General features: G+C 36.3%; 1 protein-coding gene across 1 annotated transcript; it reads left to right on the top strand.

The window, feature by feature from the left end:
• Positions 1962-25275, top strand: C26H10orf131 (chromosome 26 C10orf131 homolog). The gene is made up of 8 exons (XM_018041123.1): positions 1962-2055; positions 3489-3565; positions 3948-4012; positions 5582-5678; positions 6911-7109; positions 10135-10271; positions 19901-19998; positions 25197-25275. The coding sequence occupies exons 1-8, from the start codon at positions 1962-1964 to the stop codon at positions 25273-25275; spliced, it is 846 nt and encodes a 281-aa protein (XP_017896612.1).

Below are 25275 nucleotides of genomic sequence, written 5' to 3'. Positions count from 1 at the left end.
TAATGGAGTTTATAAGGATTTTGATTATACAAAATAGCTCAATTATAAATGTAAGATAATCTTGGAAAAAATGGTATATTTGATTTTATATACAAACCATACGGTTCATATGTTAAAAAATAATATGAAAATTTAAGGGTGATATACTGTTTGATCTGTCAATTATGTAATTAAGAGTATTAGAGGGGAATTATCTATATATTTGCTTATTATTTGTTCCCTTATTTAAATATTTATTTATCTGTTCTCTCAGCCAGCCAGCAGTCAATTCCCTACTTTGCTAAAAAAAAAAAAAATGTTTTTCTTTTTTTTTTAATCAGCAAGTGAAACATTTTTAGGACTGGCATCTACATGTCACCTACAGTAATTCCAATTAAGATTCATATTTTATTCCTGTCTTCTAAATGGGGATGGGCAGTTATGCAAAGTATATCCAGCATGTTGGGTGATATTATTAGGAATTAAAGGAGACCTCTATCACTCACTTGGTGGCATTGATGTTCCATCACACCTGCAAGGTTTGCTGTCCCCTTGGTCAGGAATTTAAGTATTTTTAATTTTGTTGAGGAAAATGCTAAAGGTTTAATAAGAACAGAACACCTTAATTCATATTGACCTTATTTAGCCATTCTTAACTGTGGTACAGAAACCACTGGTGGATTTTGGAGTTCTTTCAGAAAATGTATAGACTAAGCTTGTAACTATGGTCATGTCAATACCCTGCTTTGGCTTTTGACCCGAATCCATGTTTTTACTGTGATTATAAATCTAATGTGTGTCTGCTTGCTCCTCCCACTCCAGCTGCCCACTAGTTTGATTAGCATGTACAGTTGTTGTTTAAAGAGTCTTTTGCTATTCTATTTTTTTAACTTAAAATGAAAACCAAACTTATCCTTATTGTGCTGAAAAAGAGTTTAACATTGCTAGGATGGTTTCATTTTGGAATATTAAAGTTTAAAAAGTGGTGAAGGAAATAAATGCTGATTTTAACATGTTGAGTTTTGATGATGGTAGGATATTCAATTAGAAATACCACTAGGCAACTAGAAATATGGTATTCAGGAGAGCAATCAAGGTTAGAGACACATTTAGGAAGTCATGGGAATATATACATTCTGCAAAGCCTTTGAATGTACCCTACATTTAAACTATTAAGAGAAGTGTGACCAATGAAGGATACAAGGAGTTAGTGACCAGAGAGGTAAATGATAGAGGACAAGGATCTGGAAAGCTTTTAGAAAGTTATCACATGCTACAGAGTACTCAAGTAATCGCTAACATTGATATGGTGTTGAGTTTCAAAGTATTTTTATTTGTTTGATCTTACTTGATCTTCCTAAAAGATACATAAAGTAGGCAATATATGAACACTAAGAACTAACTACTGGATTTTATCATTAAAATGTCCTTTTAAATATTACCGAGAGCAATTTCTTATTTAAAAATCTCCTATGTGTAAAGAGCTCATGCCTGAATGCTAAGTCACTTCAGTCGTGTCCAGCTATTTGCGACCCTGTGGACCATAACCCACCAGGTTTCTCTCTCCATCGAATTCTCCAGGCAAGAATACTGGAGTGGGTTGCCGTGCCCTTCTCCAGAGGACCTTCCCAACTCAGGGACTGAACCTGTATCTGTTCCTTCTGCATTGGCAGATGGAATCTTTATCATTAGCGCCACTTGGGAAGCCATAAAGAGATCATACCAACTGATAAACGAGTGAAATTTAAGAAAATGGGCAAAAGATATGAATTGTCATTTTAAAGGAGGTAACTTTCAAAGGACTGCTGCTGCTAAGTCACTTCAGTCGTATCCGACTCTGTGCGACCCCGTAGACAGCAGCCCACCAGGGTCCTCTGTCCCTGGGATTCTCCAGGCAAGAATACTGGAGTGGGTTGCCATTTCCTTCTGCATTTGAAGGGCTGATGAACTTATGAAAAGATATTAAATGCCGGAACAAAAAGATGCAAGGTAACCCTACTGCTCTTTTCTTGCAGATGTCGGAAGACGCAGATAACGTTGCAGTAGAAGAAAATGTAGACAAGCGTATCCCAAAAGGTTCTCAATAAGTATACCACAGCTCTGATGCTGCTGGGCTTTATTTTTTTTAATATAAATGACTAATCCTACCCCACAGTTTCATTTGGGAACACAGTTCCTTAAAAGATGAGTTCAAACAGAAGCTAAACTTCCTATATAATATTTAATACAAGTGGGCATAAGGAAATAATGGTAAAGTCAGTGCATGTAATAAAATTAAATTTTGTTTCCTCTCTTTTTCTCTGCAAACACGGAAAATCTCCTCATGATTCAGGCTGTGTTTGACCATAAAGATACAGAGATCTAGAACATGCTTTAGTAAACTTCAGATCTCAGGAAGAAAGATATATAAACAATGGTTTATCCCTGTTTCATTCATCCAGCACATATTTATTAAACACCTACTATATGCCATCTGTCATTCTAAGTTCTGGGAATAGAGTATAAACAAATCAACTAATAATTTTTAAATTATATCACAGAACACTACAGTTAAGAATGAAGATGTTTGGGGACTTTCCTGGTGGTCCAGTGGTTAATACTGCACTTCCAACTACAGAGTGCATGGGTTTGATCCCTGGTGGGGGAACTAAGGTCCCACATGCCTTATGGCCAAAAAGTTAAAAGAAAAAGAAGAAGATTCGCATGACCTATACTGATTTAGTTTTATGCTCACCGTTTATTTCCACCATTTTTTATTTATCATTAAGTACTCAAAGGCAGGGAAAAGAAAAAGAAAAGTACAAGGCAAAATGACCATTAGGTCCTCCATTTCCTATACCTAGGACTGCATGACTCCTGTCCTCAGTACATATGGTAGATCATCTGATGGATGAATCAAAAATAATATGTGGCTTAGAGTGCACTCAACAGCTGGAGCAGTCTTTATACTCAACAGGATTGCTTCATTTCTTGTAGGAGCTGGCAGGAATTGGGGTCAGCAGTATTACACCGAATTTTCAAAACTGACAAAAGTGGTTAAAAATGAGTGCTTGAAGACTTACCTTTCTTTTTTTCAGATTCCTTCCTCTTCAGTTTAATCACGTTGAAGTATTGATATTTATATATTTTGTAGACTATAGAGCAGCTTATATAGAATGGCTTTGATATTTATATATTTTGTAGACTGTCTACAGTTTATATATAGAATATTACTGTTTTCATGGATTTCTTTTTCCTAAAAGGTAAAAAAGGTTTCTCAACAATTTTTTTTTTAAGCCTGACTGCAAAATTCAGTCCTGATCATGCATGACTATTCCAGATGAAAAGGAGGAAGGTTCTAAGCTCTGTTTCCTAGATTCTGAACTATCATGGGGCAGTGATTTGGTCTTCATAATTGTCATGATCCAAAGAAATGCATGTTAGCTAGCTATTTAATAAGGACTCTATTGCTGTTTAGTTATACTTTAAGAAAGTGTCATGAGCTCTGTATTCTGTTGGCTTCTTGACAGTTTTGAATGTAGAAGAAAATCGAAACATAATAGAAAGTCTGAGAGGCAAAGTAAGAGAAAAGCTAAAAAATGCCAAGGTAATGCTAATTTTTTTTTCTTTCTCATTTTCAAATTTACTGTTTAAATGCAGCATGTATCATGGTGAACTTTTCTTTGTCAGAAAAGAGCTAAAATTCAGTTTTAACATAACTCCTGAAATCCAAAAAGCTTTAGATTCTTTTCCTTGCTTTTTTTCCCTTCAAACCTAAAGCCAAGAAAAATTAAATGATTTGCTTGTGGTCACTATATATGACATCTCAGGAGAGAACATGTATATACTTTTTAAAAAAAGAAAAACATTGAGAAGTCTTTGTTTTTATCCATTTTGGGCTGAAGACTTATGAACATGATTAAATCTATATCTGTAGAAATTAAGTTTTCCATACTCTTCGTTTGCATTGTGTTTGCATTGTGTTTCAGATTAATCAAGGTGAAAAATCGTCAACTCAACTGCTCATTGATAATAAGATATATCAGTGGTCTAAGGTGAATAACTCTTTTTTAACCTTTTTAAACAGCTTTATTGAGATGTACTTTACAGAGCAAAAATTCACCCATTTTAAGTGTATGATTCAGTGAATTTTAGTAAACTTACAGAATTATGCAGTCAACGCTATAATCCAATTTTAGACCATTTTGGTCACTCTTGTGCTAGTTTTCAGTCACTCTATTTCTACTTGACATTATTTTTTATCCTAAAAAATTATAATACAATATTTTAGGTGATCCCTGACTTACAGATTTTGTTCTAAAATCCAATGTGTAATCGTATATTTGAAACTTGAAATGAAAAAACAACTCAAATTTTGAAAGAACTGTGTTATTTAGAGTAAAGGCAAAGCAGCTTTAACAAAAAGATTCAAACTAAAATGTCTTCTTTATATTCCTCTTTAATATAATAGATAAGTAGTCCAGGCTGCTAGGTGGAGAAGGGCATGGCAATCCACTCTAGTATTCTTACCTGGAGAATCCCGTGGACAGAGGATCCTGGCAGGCTACAGTCCTTAGGGTCACAAAGAGTCGTACTGAAGTGACTTGTATGCACACACGCCAGGCTGCTAGGAGAGTTCTGCCTCTTCAACACTTGGTTTCCATCCCTGAGTCCAGTGGCAAAACTCCAGGGTATTCATTTGCTGGCCAAAGGCAAGGCAGGAGGAAGAGAGCCATAGGATTGCAGATTGATCTCTTGCAGGACAAGACCTGCAAATTGCACACAGGATTTCCACTAAAAGAACATGGGTGCGTTGTCTAGCTATCTAGTTAAAAGATTCTGTTATTAGAGATAGGAAAAAAGACAGTCATGAACAACTAGTCATTTTTGCCATAAGCAATGAGAGTATTAAACCCTACAAACTTTAAAATGCAATGATCGTTTCTTGGGTTTTTATGAAATTCATCTTTGTCCTCTTTGTAGGGTCCTTCTTGGATTCTTAGTACAAATTATTTTAATTAAAGTAAAAATAGACTAAGGAAAAGATGTTTGTATATATGTTATTCATTCAACGAATGAATAAAAGTGTGCCTAGATTGGATGTAATTTAACTATGAATAGTTAAAAAAAAAAGGAAATTTGTCAACATCACTTCATTGAATGTCAAGAAAAGAGGTGAAAAGGAAGAGAAATTGGCTTCTAAGAATTTCCATTACAAACTACTAAATTGGCATAGCTGCTCAGGAAGTTGAGGATTTTAGCAAATGATTTTGCAAAGAGCAGAGACAAAGGGAAGTAAAAGTATATCCTGAAAATTTATATATAAGTATTGTTGAAAGTTAATGAGTCAGCTAAGTTGTAGATACAAATATATAGGATAAGCTTTTATATTTTGCATATTTTAAAATTCTTTGGCTCCTAGGAACTAGCAGTTTGATTGATTGACTGATTGACTGATTTGATTGATTGATTGATCACTTCTCCCAAATGTCTCTAAAAACAATTCATTAAATGTACGTGAGAAAGAAGTGATAGGTGATTTACATTTAAAAGATTCCTTTATGGTATTGAAAAGTAAGAGTCTATTTATATTCGTTTCAACACTGAATACTGGCTAACTGTTGCTTAACCCACAGGCTGAAGTTCCACTGGATGAAGGTCTTTCATTTTTCATTCTGAGTGGTGAAGAAGACTCAGCTATAGGCCAATCTGCAGAGCAGGTTGGATTTGTTCCTCCTGAAAATATAGGCAGATTTAGTAGGAAGGGTTAAAAAGCTGGGATTTAAGATGACAGCTTAATGTAACTCAGCTGTCAGGGCAGATCTCAGCTCTGGAGCCAGGTTTAAAGCCCTGCCAGGGGTGCAGTAAAGGTAGCTTGGTAATGGGAGCTCTGGAAGGTACAAAGAGCCCCTCTTTGTGCCTTGTGGTTAAAATCTTCAAAGAGATCCCCTATGTGAAGATACCTCAAATCTTGCTTGAGGTGTCAGTATCATATCTTGTTTGACTTTTGAAAAAAAAAGCCACAAAAATATCTGATTTTAAAATCTTTTTTGATTTCATGACAGAAATATATACAGAAAGTATGATGATGCGATGACGTGATATGAACCTAGATGATGCTTAACCATGTTATTCAATTTTGTCAAGTTGATCAAAGCCATGTACAGTTATCTATTCAAAGGAATTCTATGATTAATTCTTTTTATTTAATTATTTGTCCCTAAATGTATGTTTTCAAAAATTAGGGGATTTTTATTTACATGACTCACATACCCTGTCTCCTTCTTTCTTTCAATATATGTTGATTTTAAGTTAGACAACTATAGTCATCTAAAATGGTGATTTTTTGTGTGTGTGTGAAGAGACGTATAAAATTTCTGATATGATATAAAAGTGTACGTTTTCACATTTTGAAACTTTTATATATCATATTTCAGAAATAATTGATCATCTGTCACAGACTTCTACTTGTATCATTACTTTTCTTTCTTTTTTCTTAAATACATCCAGAAAAGAACATGACTGCTCCACATTACCTTAGGTAGTACTGCTTTCTGAATGGTGAAAAAAATGGGGCTGAAGACCACATGGCTTGATGTCCCTAGACTTTGCCGTGTACTGTAAATTCTCAACAATTGGACTATCATAGACCAATATCTTAGAACATTTTTCCATAGGAGAGGAGAGACTTGAATTGTAGTTCTTTTTCAGTAGTATTTTGTTGAGAATTGCAATGAAGGGCTATAGGAAAATCATAGTTTATGATATTAAGCCTTAAGTGAGTTCTTCAGTGTTCAATGAAAGTTCATTGTAACATGGTTTCAGCTTGAACTTGAACTAGGCAGCATAGATCAGAAAGACTTCATGGCAGGATTTTAGTGCATTTTATTTATCTGCACATTAATCATTGGGGACAACCATGTATACTTATGTTTCTTTGCGGATGCAACAGAGATCAGTAAATGGTAGTCACCACAAACATTTTTCACTTGGTGGTGATTTACAGAACTTTGCTGAGGGCCAAGATGAAGATTTTGTGGAAGAAGTCATTTTCCCAGATTTACTTGAAGTAAAGGCTGCTGATTATAAAGATGACCAAGAACAAATAAAAAAACAACAGGCAAATATTTTTGTTCCAAGTAGTTCTCCAGGTAAAGGAGATTTTTTTCATGATATTTTTTTCGTGATAAAAGTATTCAAGTCATTAATGAATGATAGTGTAGGATAATAGCTTCTTTGTATGGTGGGTAGATAAAAAGTAATGATCTAAAATTATAGAAAGCTATCTGTATTTATTCTTTGTGCATTATCTGAGGTTAAGGGAATTGGTTAAGAGAGCTCATTTGTTGTCGTGTGTGTGTCTGTGTCTGTGTCTGTGTATTTGACTTTTCCGGTAGACTTTCAGTTAGTTCAGTCTCTCAGTCGTGTCCGACTTTGCAACCCCATGGACCGCAGCAGGCCAGGCCTCCCTATCCATCACCAACTCCTGGAGTTTACTCAAACTCATGTCCATTGAGTCCACGATGCCATCCAACCATCTCATCCTCTGTTGTCCCCTTCTCCTATGCCTCCAATTTTTCCCAGCATCAGGGTCTTTTCAAATGAGTCAGCTCTTTGCATCAGGTGGCCAAAGTATTGGAGTTTCAGCTTTAACATCAGTTCTTCCGATGGACACTCAGACTGATCTCCTTTAGGATGGACTGGTTGGACCTCATTGCAGTCCAAGGGACTCTCAAGAGTCTTCTCCAACACCACAGTTCAAAAGCATCAATTCTTCGGTGCTCAGATTTCTTCACAGTCCAACTCTCACATCCATATATGACTACTGGAAAAACTATAGCCTCGACTACGTGGACCTTTGTTGGCAAAGTAATGATTCTGCTTTTTAATATGCTGTCTAGGTTGGTCATAACTTTCCTTAAAAGAGGAAGCGTCTTTTAATTTCATGACTGCAGTCACCATCTGCAGTGATTTTGAAGCCCCCAAAAATAAAGTCTGACATTGTTTCCACTGTTTTCCCATCTATCTCCCATGAAGTGATGGAACCAGATGCCATGATTTTCGTTTTGTGAATGTTGAGCTTTAAGCCAACTTTTTCACTCTCCTCTTTCACTTTCATGAAGAGGCTCTTTAGTTCTTCACTTTCTGCCATAAGGGTGGTGTCATCTGCATATCTGAGGTTACTGATATTTCTCCTGGCAATCTTGATTCCAGCTTGTGCTTCTTCCAGTCCAGTGTTTCTCATGATGTACTCTGCATATAAGTTAAATAAGCAGGGTGACAATATACAGCCTTGATGTACTCCTTTCCCGATTTGGAACCAGTCTGTTGTTCTCTGTCCAGTTCTAACTGTTGCTTCCTGACCTGCATACAGGTTTCTCAGGAGGCAGGTCAGATGGTCTGGTATTCCCATCTCTCTCAAAATCTTCCACAGTTTATTGTGATCCACACAGTCAAAGGCTTTGGCATAGTCAAGAAAGCAGAAATTGGTGTTTTTCTGGAACTCTCTTGCTTTTTTGATGATCCAGCAGATGTTGGCAATTTGATCTCTGGTTCCTCTGCCTTTTCTAAAACCAGCTTGAACATCAGGAAGTTCACGGTTCACGTACTGCTGAAGCCTGGCTTGGAGAATTTTGAGTATTACTTTACTAGCATGTGAGATGAGTGCAATTGTGTGGTAGTTTGAGCATTCTTTGGCATTGCCTTTCTTTGGGATTGGAATGAAAACTGACCTTTTCCAGTCCTGTGACCACTGCTGAGTTTTCCAAATTTGCTGGCGTATTGAGTGCAGCATCATCTTCCAGGATTTGAAACAGCTCAACTGAAATTCCATCACCTCCACTAGCTTTGTTCATAGTGATGCTTCCTAAGGCTCACTTGACTTCACATTCCAGGATGTCTGGCTCTAGGTTAGTGATCACACCATCGTGATTATCTGGGTCGTGAAGATCTGTTTTGTACAGTTCTTCCGTGTATTCTTGCCACTTCTTCTTAATATTTTCTGCTTCTGTTAGGTCCATACTATTTCTGTCCTTTATTGAGCCCATCTTTGAATGAAATGTTCCCTTGGTATCTTTAATTTTCTTGAAGAGATCTATAGTCTTTCCCATTCTGTTGTTTTCCTCTATTTCTTTGCATTGATTGCTGAGGAAGCCTTTCTTATCTCTCCTTGCTATTCTTTGTAACTCTGCATTCAAATGGGTATATCTTTCCTTTTCTCCTTTGCTTTTTGCTTTTCTTCTTTCTACAGCTATTTGTAAGGCTTCCTTAGACAGCCATTTTGCTTTTTTTGCATTTCTTTTTCTTGGGGATTGTCTTGATCCCTGTCTCCTGTACGATGTCACAAACCCCCATCCCTAGTTCTTCAGGCACTCTATCTGATCTAGTCCCTTAAATCTATTTCTCACTTCCACTGTATAATCATAAAGGATTTGATTTAGGTCATACCTAATGGTCTAGTGGTTTTCCTCACTTTCTTCAATTTCAGTCTGAATTTGGCAATGAGGGGTTCATGATCTGAGCCATGGGCAGCTCCCTGTCTTGTTTTTGCTGACTCTATAGAGCTTCTCCATCTTTGGCTGCAAAGAATATAATCAGTCTGCTTTCGGTGTTGACCATCTGGTGATGTCCATGTGTAGAGTCTTCTCTTGTGTTGTCGGAAGAGGGTGTTTCCTATGACCAGTGCGTTCTCTTGGCAAAACTCTATTAGCTTTTGCCCTGCTTCATTCTGTACTCCAAGGGCCAAATTTACCTGTTACTCCAGGTGTTTCTTAACTTCCTGCTTTTGCATTCCAGTCTCCTATAATGAAAAGGACATCTTTTTTGGGTTTTAGTTCTAAAAAGTCTTGTAGATCTTCATAGAACTGTTCAACTTCAGCTTCTTCAGCGTTACTGGTTGGGGCATAGACTTGGATTACTGTGATATTGAATGGTTTGCCTTGGAAACGAACAGAGATCATTGTTTTCATTTTTGAGATTGCATCCAAGTACTGCATTTCGGACTCTTGTTGACCATGATGGCTACTCCATTTCTTCTAAGGGATTCCTGCCCGCAGTAGTAGATAGAATGGTAGACTTTAGTGATAGAGTATATGGTAGTCCTCTTTTGCTTCTTGTGTGGTTAATCCCAGTTTACTGTTTTGGACTTGAAAGTAACATCTAGGTTTTGTTATTAAGTGATCAACCAGCTTAAACTGCCAGAAGATATGATGCCACGCATTTTAGAAGAAGAAGGATTCTATATTCAGAAAAAGCCAGAAATATATAAAAAGACCTGCAACAAAATGGAAAATCGTCTGCTTAAACTAGAAGAGGCAAGTTCACTACCTGATAAGCTAAATCACTCACTGGCAGTATGTGACATTTGTTTTTAGTGTAATATTTAATTACTCTATTCTTAAATATTTTTAATAGGGAAAGTGTTGGTTTGAAGAAAGTGGAGAAATAATGTCATTACCTTCACCTATTAGACGGTCATGGAATTTCAGACTAAACATAAGCAAGGAACCTTTAAATCCAGCACTGAAGACCATGTATAGAAAGGTAACCAACAGTTTATTTGTGATTATGTTTAGAATTCTTGTAACAAAAATTATAACTTGTATATTTACTTGTATACTTATTTTGTTAATTCACCTTTTGAGGATATTGGTAAGTCTAGTAAAGGCAAAACTATGATGAAGTATTAAATAGCCATTAAAATTACGTTTTCAAGGAATATTTAATGATCTGGGGGAGAGCTCAGAATGTGAAGTTTAAAAAAAAAGCACAACATGAAATTTCATATGATCCTATCTTTATAAAAATAGATAATGAGTGAATGAATTTATCAATGAATAAGTACAGACATATGTGTGTATATAGATTAAAAGTCTGGGAAATATATCAGAGTTAATAATTATCTCTGGATAGTAGGACATAGGCTTATTTTTATTTTTTTCTTATACTCTCTTCTAGATTTCAGAAATGAATATATATTGTACTTATAATCAAAGAAACATTTTATATGTATTTTGGAGCACATTATGAAAATTAGCAGTTCATTAACCTAATGAAAAGAAATATTTAGACAGAAATAGTTATATTAAAAATTTGGCATAAAAAATTTAAATAAGAATTATGTACAAAAACTTAATTGCTCAATCACTTGCCTTTGTTGTTGTTCAGTCACATAATCGTATGACTCTTTGCAACCCCACGGACTGCAGCACACCAGGCTTCCCTGCTTTTAACTATCACCCGGAGTTCACTAAAACTCATGTCCATTGAGTCGGTGATGACATCCAACCATCTCATCTTCTGTTGTCTCCCTTCTCCTGGCCTTCAATCTTTCCCAGCATCAGAACTTTATCCAGTGAGTTGGTTTTTCACATCAGGTGGCCAAAGTGTTGGAGCTTCAGCTTCAGCATCAGTCCTTCAGTGAATATTCAGAGTTAATTTCCTTTAGGATTGACTGGTTTGATCTCTTTGCTGTTCAAGGGACTCTCAAGAGTCTTCTTCAATACCACAGTTCAGTTCAGTTGCTCAGTTGTGTCCGACTCTTTGCGACCCCATGAGTCTCAGCACACCAGGCCTCCCTGTCTATCACCAACTCCCGGAGTTCACTCAGACTCGTGTCCATCAAGTCAGTGATGCCATCCGGCCATCTCATCCTCTGTCGTCCCCTTCTCCTCCTGCCCCCAATCCCTCCCAGCATCAAAGTCTTCTCCAATGAGTCAACTCTTCGCATGAGGTGGCCAAAGTACTGGAGTTTCAGCTTTAGCATCATTCCCTCCAAAGAAATCCTAGGGCTGATCTCCTTCAGAATGGACTGGTTGGATCTCCTTGCAGTCCAAGGGACTCTCAAGAGTCTTCTCCAACACCACAGTTCAAAAGTATCAATTCTTCGGCGTTCAGCCTTCTTCACAGTCCAACTCTCACATCCATACATGACTACTGGAAAAAACCATAGCCTTGACTAGATGGACCTTAGCTGGCAAAGTAATGTCTCTGCTTTTGAATATGCTATCTAGGTTGCTCATAACTTTTCTTCCAAGGAATAAGCGTCTTTTAATTTCATGGCTGCAGTCACCATCTGCAGTGATTTTGGAGCCCCCAAAAATAAAGTCTGACACTGTTTCCACTGTTTTCCCATCTATTTCCCATGAAGTGATGGGACTGGATGCCATAATCTTCGTTTTCTGAATGTTGAGCTTTAAGCCAACTTTTTCACTCTCTTCTTTCACTTTCATCAAGAGGCTTTTTAGTTCCTCTTCGCTTTCTGCCATAAGGGTGGTGTCATCTGCATATCTGAGGTTATTGATATTTCTCCCAGCAATCTTGATTCCAGCTTGTGCTTCTTCCAGTCCAGCGTTTCTCATGATGTACTCTGCATAGAAGTTAAATAAGCAGGGTGACAATATACAGCCTTGACATACTCCTTTTCCTATTTGGAACCAGTCTGTTGTTCCATGTCCACTTCTAACTGTTGCTTCCTGACCTTCATACAGATTTCTCAAGAGGCAGGTCAGGTGGTCTGATATTCCCATCTCTCTCAAAATCTTCCACAGTTTATTGTGATCCACACAGTCAAAGGCTTTGGCATAGTCAATAAAGCAGAAATAGATGTTTTTCTGGAACTCTCTTGCTTTCCATGATCCAACGGATGTTGGCAAATTGATCTCTGATTCCTCTGCCTTTTCTAAAACCAGCTTGAACATCAGGAAGTTCACGGTTCACGTATTGCTGAAGCCTGGCTTGGAGTATTTTGAACATTACTTTACTAGCGTGTGAGATGAGTGCAACTGTGTGTGGTAGTTTGAGCATTCTTTGGCATTGCCTTTCTTTGGGATTGCCTTTATTTGGGATTGGAATGAAAACGGACCTTTCCCAGTCCTGTGACCACTGCTGAGTTTTCCAAATTTGCTGGCATATTGAGTGCAGCACTTTCACAGCATCATCTTTCAGGATTTGAAATAGCTCAACTGGAATTCCATCACCTCCACTAGCTTTGTTCAAAAGCATCAATTCTTCAGTGCTCAGCTTTCTTTACAGTCCAACTCACATCCATACATGACTACGAAAAACCATAGCTTTGACTGGACGGACCTTTGTTGGCAAAGTAATGTCTCTGCTTTTTAATATGCTGTCTAGGTTCGTCATAGTTTTCTTCCAAGGAGCAAGCATCTTTTAATTTCATGGCTGCAGTCACCATCTGCAATGATTTTGGAGCCTCAGGAAATAAAGACTGTCACTGTTTCCATTGTTTCCCCATCTATTTCCCATGAAGTGATGGGACCAGGTGCCATGATCTTACTTTTCCTCTTCTAGTAATTATATGCCTTTTGTAGTCAATGCTTTTTCTTAAAAGATGCCTTTCTGTATCTCTTTCTTTTTTTAAAAAAATTAATTATTTTAGTTGGAGGCTAATTACTTTACAATATTGTAGTGGTTTTTGCCATACATTGACATGAATCAGCCATGGGTATACATGTGTTCCCCATCCTGAACCCTGCTCCCCATCCCATCCCTCATATTCCAGTAGCTGCAACATTTTAACAGCAAGAGCATTTCATTCCTTATAATGCTGATACTTCTCAGCTTACACAGAAAATAAGGTTTCTCCCTAAACTGAAGAGATTTATACTTTCAGAGGTCTCCTTATCTTTCTTTAACATGTGAGAATCTTCTTTCTACATAATATGTGCTCTCTTTTCTTCTCCGTAGTCTCTGTTTATTTCTCAGAGAATCTAGAAAAGTTTTTTAAAATTCCTCATATCATAATATGTTTTTAATATCTTTATACCACTTATAAATTTATTTCAGGATTTTCTAAAAATACACCAAAACTTCTTGCTGCTAAGAAAATCTTTTACCATTTTACCATAAAAAATGCATTTAAAGTTTAATTAGTTGTCCTACTTTTAAAATTAAGACAAATACAAGATTTTTTTTATCGTGAATGAGTGTTGATGTTTTTACCAGAATTCCTTGCTGTACCCATACTTTGAGTAGACAAAACCCGTAACAGTTTTACCTTCTTTTTTTAAATTGGCTTGTTTTACTTTCTGGTGAGTATCTGTTGGTTCTTTCAGGTTCTCTTAACAGGATGGTCAGATGTTTCATTGCTTCTTTCGACTTTTATACAGTCACCAATACTATGCAGATCTTGCTGTTAGTGGTTTTTCTCCACCCACTTGTATGTTGGATTCAGTGGAGATGTTTTCAGATGCAATTTTGTTTAAAATCTTGTCCCTGGATTTTTGGTCTTGCTATCTAGTTACTCTGCTTGTTTTGTATAGATATTTGGGAATATAGGCATATCTCTGAGATATTGCTGGTTCACTTCTAGACCACCACAGTAAAGCAAGTCACATGAATTTTTTGGTTTTGAAAAATGTCAAAAGTGCATGAAAAAGTTATGTCTACACTAATCTATAGTTTATTAACTATTCAATAGCATTATGCCTAAAAAACCCAGTGTACGTATCTGAATTAAAAAACACTTTATTGCTAAAAATGCTATTAATAATTGTCATCAGCGCTTTCTGCTCTTTCCTAACTTCATTCAAGCTAATTTCAGTGTTTCATGGACTCTTAGAGTTGGAATAAATATAAAAATGTCACTTCACCATGCATGTAAACTTGAATATTAAAATTCATTCTGTAGCACCATCCTTAGCAGGTAATATTCTGGAATTGCTGCTGCTAAGTCGCTTCAGTCATGTCCGACTCTGTGCGACCCCAGAGACGGCGCCCATCAGGCTCCCCTGTCCCTGGGATTCTCCAGGCAAGAACACTGGAGTGGGTTGCCATTTCCTTCTCCAATGCATGAAAGTGAAAAGTGAAAGTGAAGTCGCTCAGTCGTGTCTGACCCTCAGCGACCCCATGGACTGCAGACTACCAGGCTCCTCTGTCCATAGGATTTTCCAGGCAAGAATACTGGAGTGGGGTGCCATTGCCTTCTCCATTCTGGAATTGGTGTCAGACAAATACCTTTGCCTGCCTTTCCCTTCTGTCTCCTCTACAGTTTTTATTATGCACAGCCAGCTATGGAGGCAAGGTTAATTTGGGGTTTCTCACTGGGAAATAAAAGTCTCAATACTGTAAGGGCCACTGAAGCAAAGATAACAGTTTGCAGTTTAAGTCTAGCTCCAGATGATTATTAGATTATCACATTAACGAACTATTGACCCACCAATTCTAAACACCATTTTTTTTTAATCATTATCCTTTAGGAAATTACTTGGGGGCTTGTAACTTGAAAGTTCAGCCTCTGTCAGCACATAGTAGTAAAGTAGATGACCATTTATAGTAAGGTGATTAAAATGCTCCAATATAAATATATGAAATCAAGGGCTATAATCAGTTTTAAGAAAGAAGGAGCAAACAATTGTTTTTTTTGCTTTTGTCTTCATTTTCTTACAGTTAGCACGTTACTTTTATAAGGAGTTACTTGTAATTTAAAAAATAGAATTGAATTAACATTGTGTGAATACTTTTCTTTAAAAGGCAGTGAAATCTGATTTAGAAAGCACCATTAGGAACAAAATGGAAGGTCAAAGGGAAATATACCAATTAGATCTCAATATAGTGGGTTTGCAATTCAGTCATCATCCTCTCTTCAATCAAGAACAAGTATTATGTGCTAGGCTGCTCCAACTTTATGAGTGTTTTCAGGACAGGCAGCAACAGAATTTACCACAGCTGCTTTATGAGAAGGTAAGCATGGTTTTCATTACGTTTAAAGAGCTGAATCTTTAATATTGAAAGAAAAAAAAAACTTAGTACAGAGCAAGTTATGGTGGAATATTCCCTTAGCACTTCAACTATTTAACCAAATAAAAGAAAGCTTGATTTCAGTTTTTCTGAAAAGAAACTGTAGGAATTAACTGACCAGGGAGACAGACTCAAACATATCCTTCAGGGTGTTTAGCATTTATAAATAGTTTGCTAATCAATGGGTATTTCTTGATCCTATGACTCAAGAAGAAATGATTACTATTTAAAAAAACCAAATGACTATTTTAAGTCTTGTAAGAAAGTATTTTTGATAAAAATATTAATGATCCTGAACCTTCTACAGAGTTTAGTATGAGAATGATTTAGCCAACTAATCGTCTAATGACACGCATGCGTGTGCACACGTGCGTGTGTGTGTGTGTGTTTGTGTGTGTGGCGCATGCACTCAGTCGTGTCCAACTCTTTGTGACCCCGTGGACTATAGCCTGCCAGGTTCCTCTGTCCATGGAATTCTTGCATGCATGCATGTTAAGTAGCTTCAGCCGCGTCCGACTCTTTGCAGCCCTATGGACTGTGGCTCACCAGGCTCCTCAGTCCATGGGATTCTCCAGGCAAGACTATTGGAGTGGGTTACTTCAGGGGATCTTCCAGACTCCAGGATCAAACCTGCATGTCTCCTGCTTGGCAGGCAGGTTCTTTATGGAAGCCCAAAGACATCATAAAGAGTACATAAAATCTGAGGAGAAATCAAAGAAATATACCCACTGACTACTTTTATAGATATGTACCTCTCCTTTAGACTGTATGCTGAGTTTTTGATACATGAATATTTTGTTAACTAGTGTTCTCTCTGAAAAGATATTCTGATAGGTCTCATTCAGCTAATTAATTCGCTTAAATATTTAGTGAGGTATGTAGTTAAATAATCAAGCCTAGTAGGGTCACGAAGACATTTCAATACGCTAGAAATGAATTATACCTTAATATATTTGCTTTTTAAAGCACAAGTGCAGAAACAATAGGACTTAATCCATTTGATTGAGTTTTCATGTAGCAAATGTGTGGGAGTACTTCCTAAATGAAGCCTATGAATTAATAAGGTCAGAATATTTCCTAAAACAAAAGTTGAATATTCTAACTTTTAGTTTAATATGACCATTGTTTTTTTGAATGAAAGAACCAACTCTGAAACTAAGATGTAGGCCATTGAAAATATGATTTGTCTATTTAATAGTTTTCCAGCACTGTTGTGTAATCTTTGAATCCTGATCTAGCAATAGCAATTTTGTTTCACTAGAATACTACCTGTTACTGTACATAAAAACTCATTTGTTTTTCATGTAGCATGGCTTTCTGTGTAAAATAATAATGAGGGATCATTATTTGCAAAGTTTTTATTATATTAATGATTCTTAGGAGCCAAAAGTAATTTCTTAGCTGTTTTTTACTTTTCTTCGCTTTATTTTAAATGTGCACTTAAAAAGTGCACATTTAGTTATTTAAAATGTGCACATAAAAAGGTGCACATTTATTTATTTATTTTAAATAAATATGCACATAAACATTTTCTCCAGTTTCCTGGTAAATTGTAAAAAGAGAAATTTGATAGGTCATGTGTATGCCCTTCTAAAATGAAAGAGAACTGTAGGAGGAAGGGAGAAAGACCAAGAGTTGCAGGGTGTGACCATTGGTCTTCTGCCAAAATATTGATTTATAATTTTTGCATCCTTTTAGTCCCTTCGTGTGAAATATATGGCTCTGCTCGTTCTCAGTGTGTTCAAACCAAGTTCAAAGTAGTAGAAGACTCGGTGACATCCAAGGATTTCTTAAACTGCAAAATGTCCCGTTATGTGAATGTGAATTCCACTTAAAGAACACGGAGGAGTGTTGTAGACAGTATAAAAGAGTGGAACGGATCCTTAGTTTTGCAGAGTTCTGTTGTTGTGCCCTCTAGTTTACACAAGAGGGAAATTGCACAAGTAACACAGGAGTTCATTCCCGCTGTAAGAGATTCAGTGTAGAAGTTTCATACTGTGAAAGTCCCACTTCAATCTTCGCCTCATGGTTTAAACTACAGCTTTAAAGATCTCTTTTCCATGTTTCTCTGGATATACATATTCCATGATAGATTTTAAGAGAAATTGGATCTCTGGTATGTATTATTTGGCAACTTGGCTTTTTAAAATTACTTCTTCTTTAAAGTAATTACTTTAAAATTACAAGTCTTGGAGCTTGTCCCATATCACTATATATAGACCCATAATATACTTGTGTTTTATTTTTTTTATTTTTATTTATTTATTTATTTTTTTTAATACTTGTGTTTTAATATGTTCAATCACTCCTCATTCTTGACACTTCTTATGGTCATGAATGACTTCATAAATTACTTCTTAGGTCATTTCCATCTTCTTATGATTACAAGTAATAAAGCAGTGAACATCCGTGTATCTGTGTATTTGAGCACATGTGTGAAAACTTCTGTAGGCTAGATTTGTAGAAGTGAAAGTTCTTGGTCAAGAGTAAGGGTGCATGAAGTTTAAGTTTTTATCAGAGAGTAATGAATTGCCTTTCCAAGAAAGTTTTTCAGTTTGAATTTCCACTGATAGTACAGGACCGAGCTTACTTCCCAGAGTCCTAACCAGTAGTTGATATTACTTGCCCAGTTTTCTGTATAGCTTTGTTCATCTTTATAAGAGTTTTCACATATATATATATGTACAAATATGTATACACATATAACTATTTATACATGTACATACACACACATTGCATGTACAAAATGTATATCTTTTGAATATGTTTTAAATATTTTTTTCCCATTCTGTTACTTGCCTTTTGATTTCATTTTTCCTATCTCTTGGAAATATTTAAAATTTTATGAGGTCAAATCTGTCAGTTTTTTTCTTTGGGGACTTTAGGTTTTGTTGTTCATTTATTAAATTTCCTAGATTTTTATCAGTTAGCATATCTTTGGTTACTTAGCATATCTTTGGTTACAATTCACTGAGAGCTGTCTCAGTTGCTTTAAACCATAGGGAAAAGGTATGACTTTATATATCACAAGTTCTAAGTTAGGGCAGTTCGGTAGTTGGTTAATTTGATGGCTCAGCAATATGAACAACCCTGACTTCTCTAAGGACAAGTATCTCCTCATTGGTTTTTTTCCTAGAATAAAATTTGTATGTTCTTATAGAGTTAATCTTCCATATGAGCATTAGAATTAGCTTGTCAACTTCTATTTTAAAGATTCTCCTTCCATTTTTACTGCAGCTGCTTGGAAAATGAAAGTGTCAGTCTCTCAGTCACATCCGACTCTTTGCAATCTGATGGACTGTAGCCCACCAGGCTTCTCTGTCCGGAGAACTCTCCAGGCAAGGATAGTGGAGTACGTAGCCATTCCCCTCTCCAGGAGATCTTCTGACCCAGGGACCGAACCTGGGTCTCTTGCATTGCAGGCAGCTTCTTTACCATCTGAACCACTGGCTATTATATCGTGAAAGAAATTTTATCTTTAAAAAATTGAGTTTCCTCATCCAGGCATTCAGCATGTCTTCACAGTTGTTGAGGTCTTCCCTTGTGTCTTGCAGTAGAAGTTTATATCCATTGACTCCAGTCTTGGAGTTCCCACAGACTGTCCCTAACTGTGATAGGCTTTTTCTGCCTATCCCTGTTGTAGAGAACAGTTTCCCTGGTTTTATTTCTTTGTCAATATTCTCTGTGCATAGTTCTCTTTGTTTTATAGTTTCTTCAGTACATTTTGTTGATTTTATTTGATTTTTTTCCTATGTTGCTATATATTTATTCTTTTATAGATGTAGATATAATTATAAAATACTTATATAGATATGGTTGTGATGATGGCAGTGGATATGGATAAAGACAGATAGATATCTTTTCTGTAACCATGGGATATTAGGTAGAAGATAAAATAGATTCCTGTGTTCAACCTTCTATCTTGATTGATTGACATTTCCTTATGTTAATTGATCAAATGACTACCTAGAAGTTGCATGGTATAAGGTTTATTTCTTAGACAAATACTGAGGCTCTTTTTCAGTTCTGCCTGAAGGTACTTTTATGAAATATATTTTGGAAAACAAGACAGTAATACAAAAAAAGTATACACTTGTGTTTCTGATGCACATACTTAGACCTACAGGTGAATTGGAGTGATAGTAACAGGTGGATGAAGTGTACCAAAAAAGCTCTTTCGTTTTAGCTTAAAGCACTGACGGATGCTACCAGATTAGCAAATGAAAATTCGGAAATAAGCCAGCTGACCAGAGAATCTTTGCAGGATTATTATTGGCAGATAAGGTAGGTTTTAGGACATTCTTGTATTCATCAAGCATTTATTAAGGAGCTTGTTTAAACAAAGTATTGTACTATGCTGTGGAAGATGTGAAATGAGAAACTAACAATATCCTTACTATTTAAAAAATTGAAATATAGCTGATTTGCAATATTTTGTTAGTTTCAGGTATATAGCAAAGTGATTCAGTTGTAATTTTCTGATTATATTCCATTATAAGTTTTATCAAATACTTGCCATTATAAGATTTATCAAATATAACTCCCTGTGCTAAGCAGTAAGTCTTTGTTGCTTATCTATTTTATGTGTAATAGTTTGGGTTAATCCAACACTTCTAATTTGTTCCTCCTTCCCTCCTTTCCCCTTTGGTAACCTTAAGTTTCTTTTCTATGCCTCTGAGTTTGTTTCTGTTCTATATACAGATTCATTTGTATTATGTTTTAGATTCCACATATATGTGATGTTATATAGTATTTGTTTACTCTTTTGACTTGCTTCACTAAGTAAAATACTCTCTAGGTCCACGTATGTGTGCTTGCTAAGTCGCTTCAGTCGTGTCTGATTTTTTGCGACCCTGTGGACTGTAGCCACTAGGCTCCTCTGTCCATGGGATTCTCTAGGCAAGAATACTAGAGTGGGTTGTTATGCCCTTCTTCAAGGAAATCTTCCTGACCCAGGGATCAAACCTGCATTTCTTATTTCCTCCTGCATTGGCAGGCAGGTTCTTTACCACTGGCGCCACCTGGGAAGTCCCTGTAGGTCCATATGTTGTTGCAAGTTATAATATTTCATTCTTTTTTATGGCTGAGTAATATTGCATATTTGTGTGTGTGAGGGGATATATACATCTTAAACCAATCATCTGTTGGACCCTTGGGGCTTGTTTCCATCTTCTGGCTGTTGTAGGTACTGCTGCTATGAACATTGGGTGCATATATCTTTTCCAATTAGAGATTTCCTGTTTCCTGGTATATACCCAGGAGTGAGACTGCTGAAGATCCCTAGTCTTTAGGCAGTTAAATAAATGGTTCCAACTTTTTGTAACATTTTTGGGTAAAAATATTTAATAGAAGTATCACATGAAAGTAGTTGTGGTTTTATTAATATGATCTATTTATTTAAATATATGTTGATTAAAAACTATTACAAACTTACTGATACCTTTCAATTGACTTGAATCATGTTTATCTCAAGTGTTTTTATGTTTGAGAACTAGTCTGCATACACATATGTACAAGATATATTACTAATTTAATCTAGAAGCAATACTCAATGAGTATGTAGAGTTAAGGACCCTTATTTTTAAAAATGGTCTACAATTTGGGAATCATTAGCTAATAGACTAGTTAGGAAAGTATAAAATAATTGGAAAAATAATTTAAAGACAATACATAATTATGTGCCTAGGAATCTCCAAAAGCAGGAAAACTCTCTGGGAGGTACTTATTGGGTAGAAAGTTAAACTTGCACAAAGATATGACAACTCTGAGTGATTTGATAGTTAAAGAATTTCTCTGACTCCCTGCCCATTGACCTAAAATGGCTCTACAAATTCTTAACCACTGGAGGCAAGTTAAATAATTGGGTTTCCTAGAATAGCCTGCTGCTGCTGCTACTAAGTCACTTCAGTTGTGTCTGACTCTGTGTGACCCCATAGACGGCAGCCCACCAGGCTCCCCCATCCCTGGAATTCTCCAGGCAAGAACATTGGAGCGGGTTGCCATTTCCTTTTCCAATGCATGAAAGTGAAAAGTGAAAGTGAAGTCGCTCAGTCGTGTCCAAATCTTAGTGACCCCATGGACCGCAGCCTACCAGGCTCCTCCGTCCATGGGATTTTCCAGGCAAGAGTACTGGAGTGGGGTGCCACGGCCTTCTCCAAGAATAGCCTAGTTCAGTATAAACATTGTTACTTGTTCAGTATAAACATTGTTACTTGAGGAAGTTGACATATGCCTTGTACAAGTACTGGCATATGGTGAACTATCTCTGTAAATAGTAGTTGAATGAATGAATAGAAACCATCAGTATATACAAAACAGTAAATTACTGTTGTTTATAAGCTGAAACTCCAGTACTTTGGCCACCTCATGCGAAGAGTTGACTCATTGGAAAAGACTCTGATGCTGGGAGGGATTAGGGGCAGGAGGAAAAGGGGATGACAGAGGATGAGATGGCTGGATGGCATCACCGACTCGATGGACGTGAGTCTGAGTGAACTCCGGGAGTTGGTGATGGACAGGGAGGCCTGGCGTGCTGCGATTCATGGGGTTGCAAAGAGTCAGACACGACTGAGCGACTGAACTGAACTGAACTGATAAGATTAACTAAAACTTAAAGCCAAAAACACTTATTGACATAAAGAACGCTGAGGAAGTAAGGAAAGACTAAGGAGCAAAAAGAGTGGTAAATATGTGGCTAAGTCTTAATGAGCAGTCATGTAATGATGTTTTAAGGGTATAAAATTAGAGAGTTCACAAAATGGCTTAGACTTCCATAAAACTCCTAGAAGAGAGCATAGACAAAACATTTTCTGACATAAATTGTACCAATGTTTTCTTAGCTCTGTCTCCCAAGGCAAATAGAAATAAAAAACCAAAAGTAAACAAATAAGCCCTAATCAAACTACAGACTTTGTACAGCAAAGGAAACAGACAAAAACAAAACCAAAAAAACCCAAAACACAATTTATGGAATGAGAGAAAGTATTTGCCAATGATGTGACTGACAAGGGCTTAATCTCCAAAACATATAAATAGCCTGTACAATTAAATAACAAAAAACCAAACAACCCAATCAAAAAATGGGCAGAAGACCTAAATAGAAATTTCTCCAAAGAAACTGTATAGATGGCCTGTAGGCCCATGAAAAATACTCAACATCACTAATTATTAGAGAAATGAAAATTGAAACTGCAATGAGGTACCACCTCATACCAGTCAAAGTGGCCATCATTAAAAAGTCTATAAGTAACAAACGGTGGGGAGAGCGTGGAAAAAGGGAATCCTCCTACCCTGTTGGTGGAAATGTATGTTGGTGTATCCACTATGGAAAACAGGATGGAGGTTCCTCAGAAAACTAAAAATAGAATTACCACATGATCCAGCAATCCCACTTCTAGGCGTATACCTGGGTAAAGCTATAATTCAAAAAGATGCATGCACCCCTATGTTCATAGTAGAACTATTCACAATAGCCAAAACATGGAAATAACCTATAATAAATGTCCATCGACAGATGAATGGATAAGGAAGGATGTGGTCCGTATATACAATGGAATACTACTCAGCCATTAAAAGTGATGTCATTTGCAGTTTCATGGATGAAACTAGATTGTCACACTGAGTGAAGTAAGTCAGAGAAAAACAAATACCATATGATATCACTTCTATATGGAATCTAAAATGAACCTATCCACAAAACAAGCAAACTCACAGACGTACTGATCAGACTTGTGGTTGCCAAGTGGGGAAGGAGAGGAAGGGGCTGGGAATTCGGGGTTGGTAGATGCAAACCATTGCATTTAGAATGGATAAACAATAAGGTCTTACTTCATAGTACAGGGAACTGAATACAATTTCTTGGGATAAACCATATTGGGAAAGAATATTTTAAAAAGAATGTATATACGTGTAAAACTGAGTTACTTTGCAGTACAGCAGAGGTTGGCACAATATTATAAATCAACTATACTTCAATTAAAAAACAGTTAAAATATAAAATTTTTAGAATGGAGTAAAGAATGGAGAAGGGTAAGAGTAATTAAAGTACTTGCATTGGCGATTAAGACTTTAGTAAATCAAGGACTTAAATTTTAACTTATAACCTCTAAAGAAAGAGAATAAAAGGATATAGTTTCCAAATCAAGAGGAAAATGAGATAATAAAAAATGCTCAACAGATCTAAAAGAAGGCAAAAAAAAAAAAAGAGAGAGAAAACGGAACAGAGAAACATGAGACAAGGAGAAACCACAAAAGAAAATGGTGAAGTTAAACCTAAATATATCTAAATGGGTTAACCAATCCATTTTTATAAAACTGGGTTATATTACTTTGATACTCAAGTAGTATGCTCACTACCCCATCAGGCAAAGTACTTCTAAATTTGAAGCAGTAGTTCTGATTGTTAATCTGAAAAAAGTATAATAAATATACTATAGAATGTCAAGAAAACCTGGAAATACGTGCATTTTAGTAGAGTACTTTTGAATAGTGAAAAATCTTAAAGATGCATAAATCTCTAAACGGAATTTCATTCTCTATATGAGGATGTGAGTGAAATGAAAAAAAAAAAAAAATGAGGTGGGGAGCCCAGAAGAGTTAGTGCAATAAATTGTTTGAAGCCATTTGTAATGACTTGTAGCTCTAATCCACTAACATGGTGTTTTTTATTTTTTTCATTTTTATTGGAGTTTGGTTGCTTTACAATGTTGTGTTAGTTTCTACTGTACAGAAAAGTGAATCATATATATATATATATATATATATATATATATATATATATATCTCCCCTCTCCTGGATTTCCTTCACTGCAGAGCACTGAGTAGATTTTCCTGTGCTATGCAGTAGTTTCTTGTTATCTATTTTATACACAGTATCAATAGTGTGTGTATGTCAATTCCAATATCCCAATTCATCCCACCCACCCTCCTTTCCCCTTTGGTATCCATATGTTTGTTCTGTACACCTGTATCTCTGTTTCTGGTGTGTAAATAGATCGCCTATACCATTTTTTTCAAATTCCAGATGTTAATATATGCCTTCCTGTGTGAGACTTGTTTTGTCTCTCAGTCCATCCATGTCTCTACAGATGACCCAATTTCACTCCTTTTGTGACAGTAATACTCCATTGTATATGTGTACCACATCTGCTTTATCCATTCCTCTGTTGATAGATTTAGGCTGTTTCCATGTCCTGGCTATCGTAAATAGTACCGCAGTGAACACTGGGGTGCATGTGTCTTTTTGAATTCTAGTTTTCTCTGGGTATATGCCCAGTTCACTAGTGTATTTTTAATCTAACATTATTGTTGTAGTGATACAAAACAACTCTATGAGTTAGAAAAGGAAAAGGACTTTTCCCTACTACACAGTATATTACGGACTTGGAAACAGATAAAATCCCTTCGACAACGACAAGGGTTTACAAGCACTTCAGTAAAGTTACAGTTTCAGAGGTGAGTGGCTGCTCTGTTTGTTCTTATAGGTCTCCTGAGGAGCTGCTCACTAATCACTGGGAATTAACAGAAACTGGGAAAAAATCCAGAAGTCAGTCAACTGCTTGA

Source organism: Capra hircus, chromosome 26 (assembly GCF_001704415.2).
Source record: "Capra hircus breed San Clemente chromosome 26, ASM170441v1, whole genome shotgun sequence".
NCBI lineage: Eukaryota > Metazoa > Chordata > Mammalia > Artiodactyla > Bovidae > Capra > Capra hircus.
This window is presented reverse-complemented; position numbering and strand designations above follow the sequence as displayed.

What these genes read in the sequence shown, in the direction of transcription:
- C26H10orf131 (XM_018041123.1), top strand. Translation starts at nt 1,962, where the DNA reads ATGCAAGGTAACCCTACTGCTCTTTTCTTGCAGATGTCGGAAGACGCA. An exon ending in AGACAAGCGTATCCCAAAAG is followed by an intron (nt 2,056 to 3,488) that starts GTTCTCAATAAG and finishes GCTTCTTGACAG; the next exon opens with TTTTGAATGTAGAAGAAAAT. An exon ending in TAGGCCAATCTGCAGAGCAG is followed by an intron (nt 5,679 to 6,910) that starts GTTGGATTTGTT and finishes CGGATGCAACAG; the next exon opens with AGATCAGTAAATGGTAGTCA.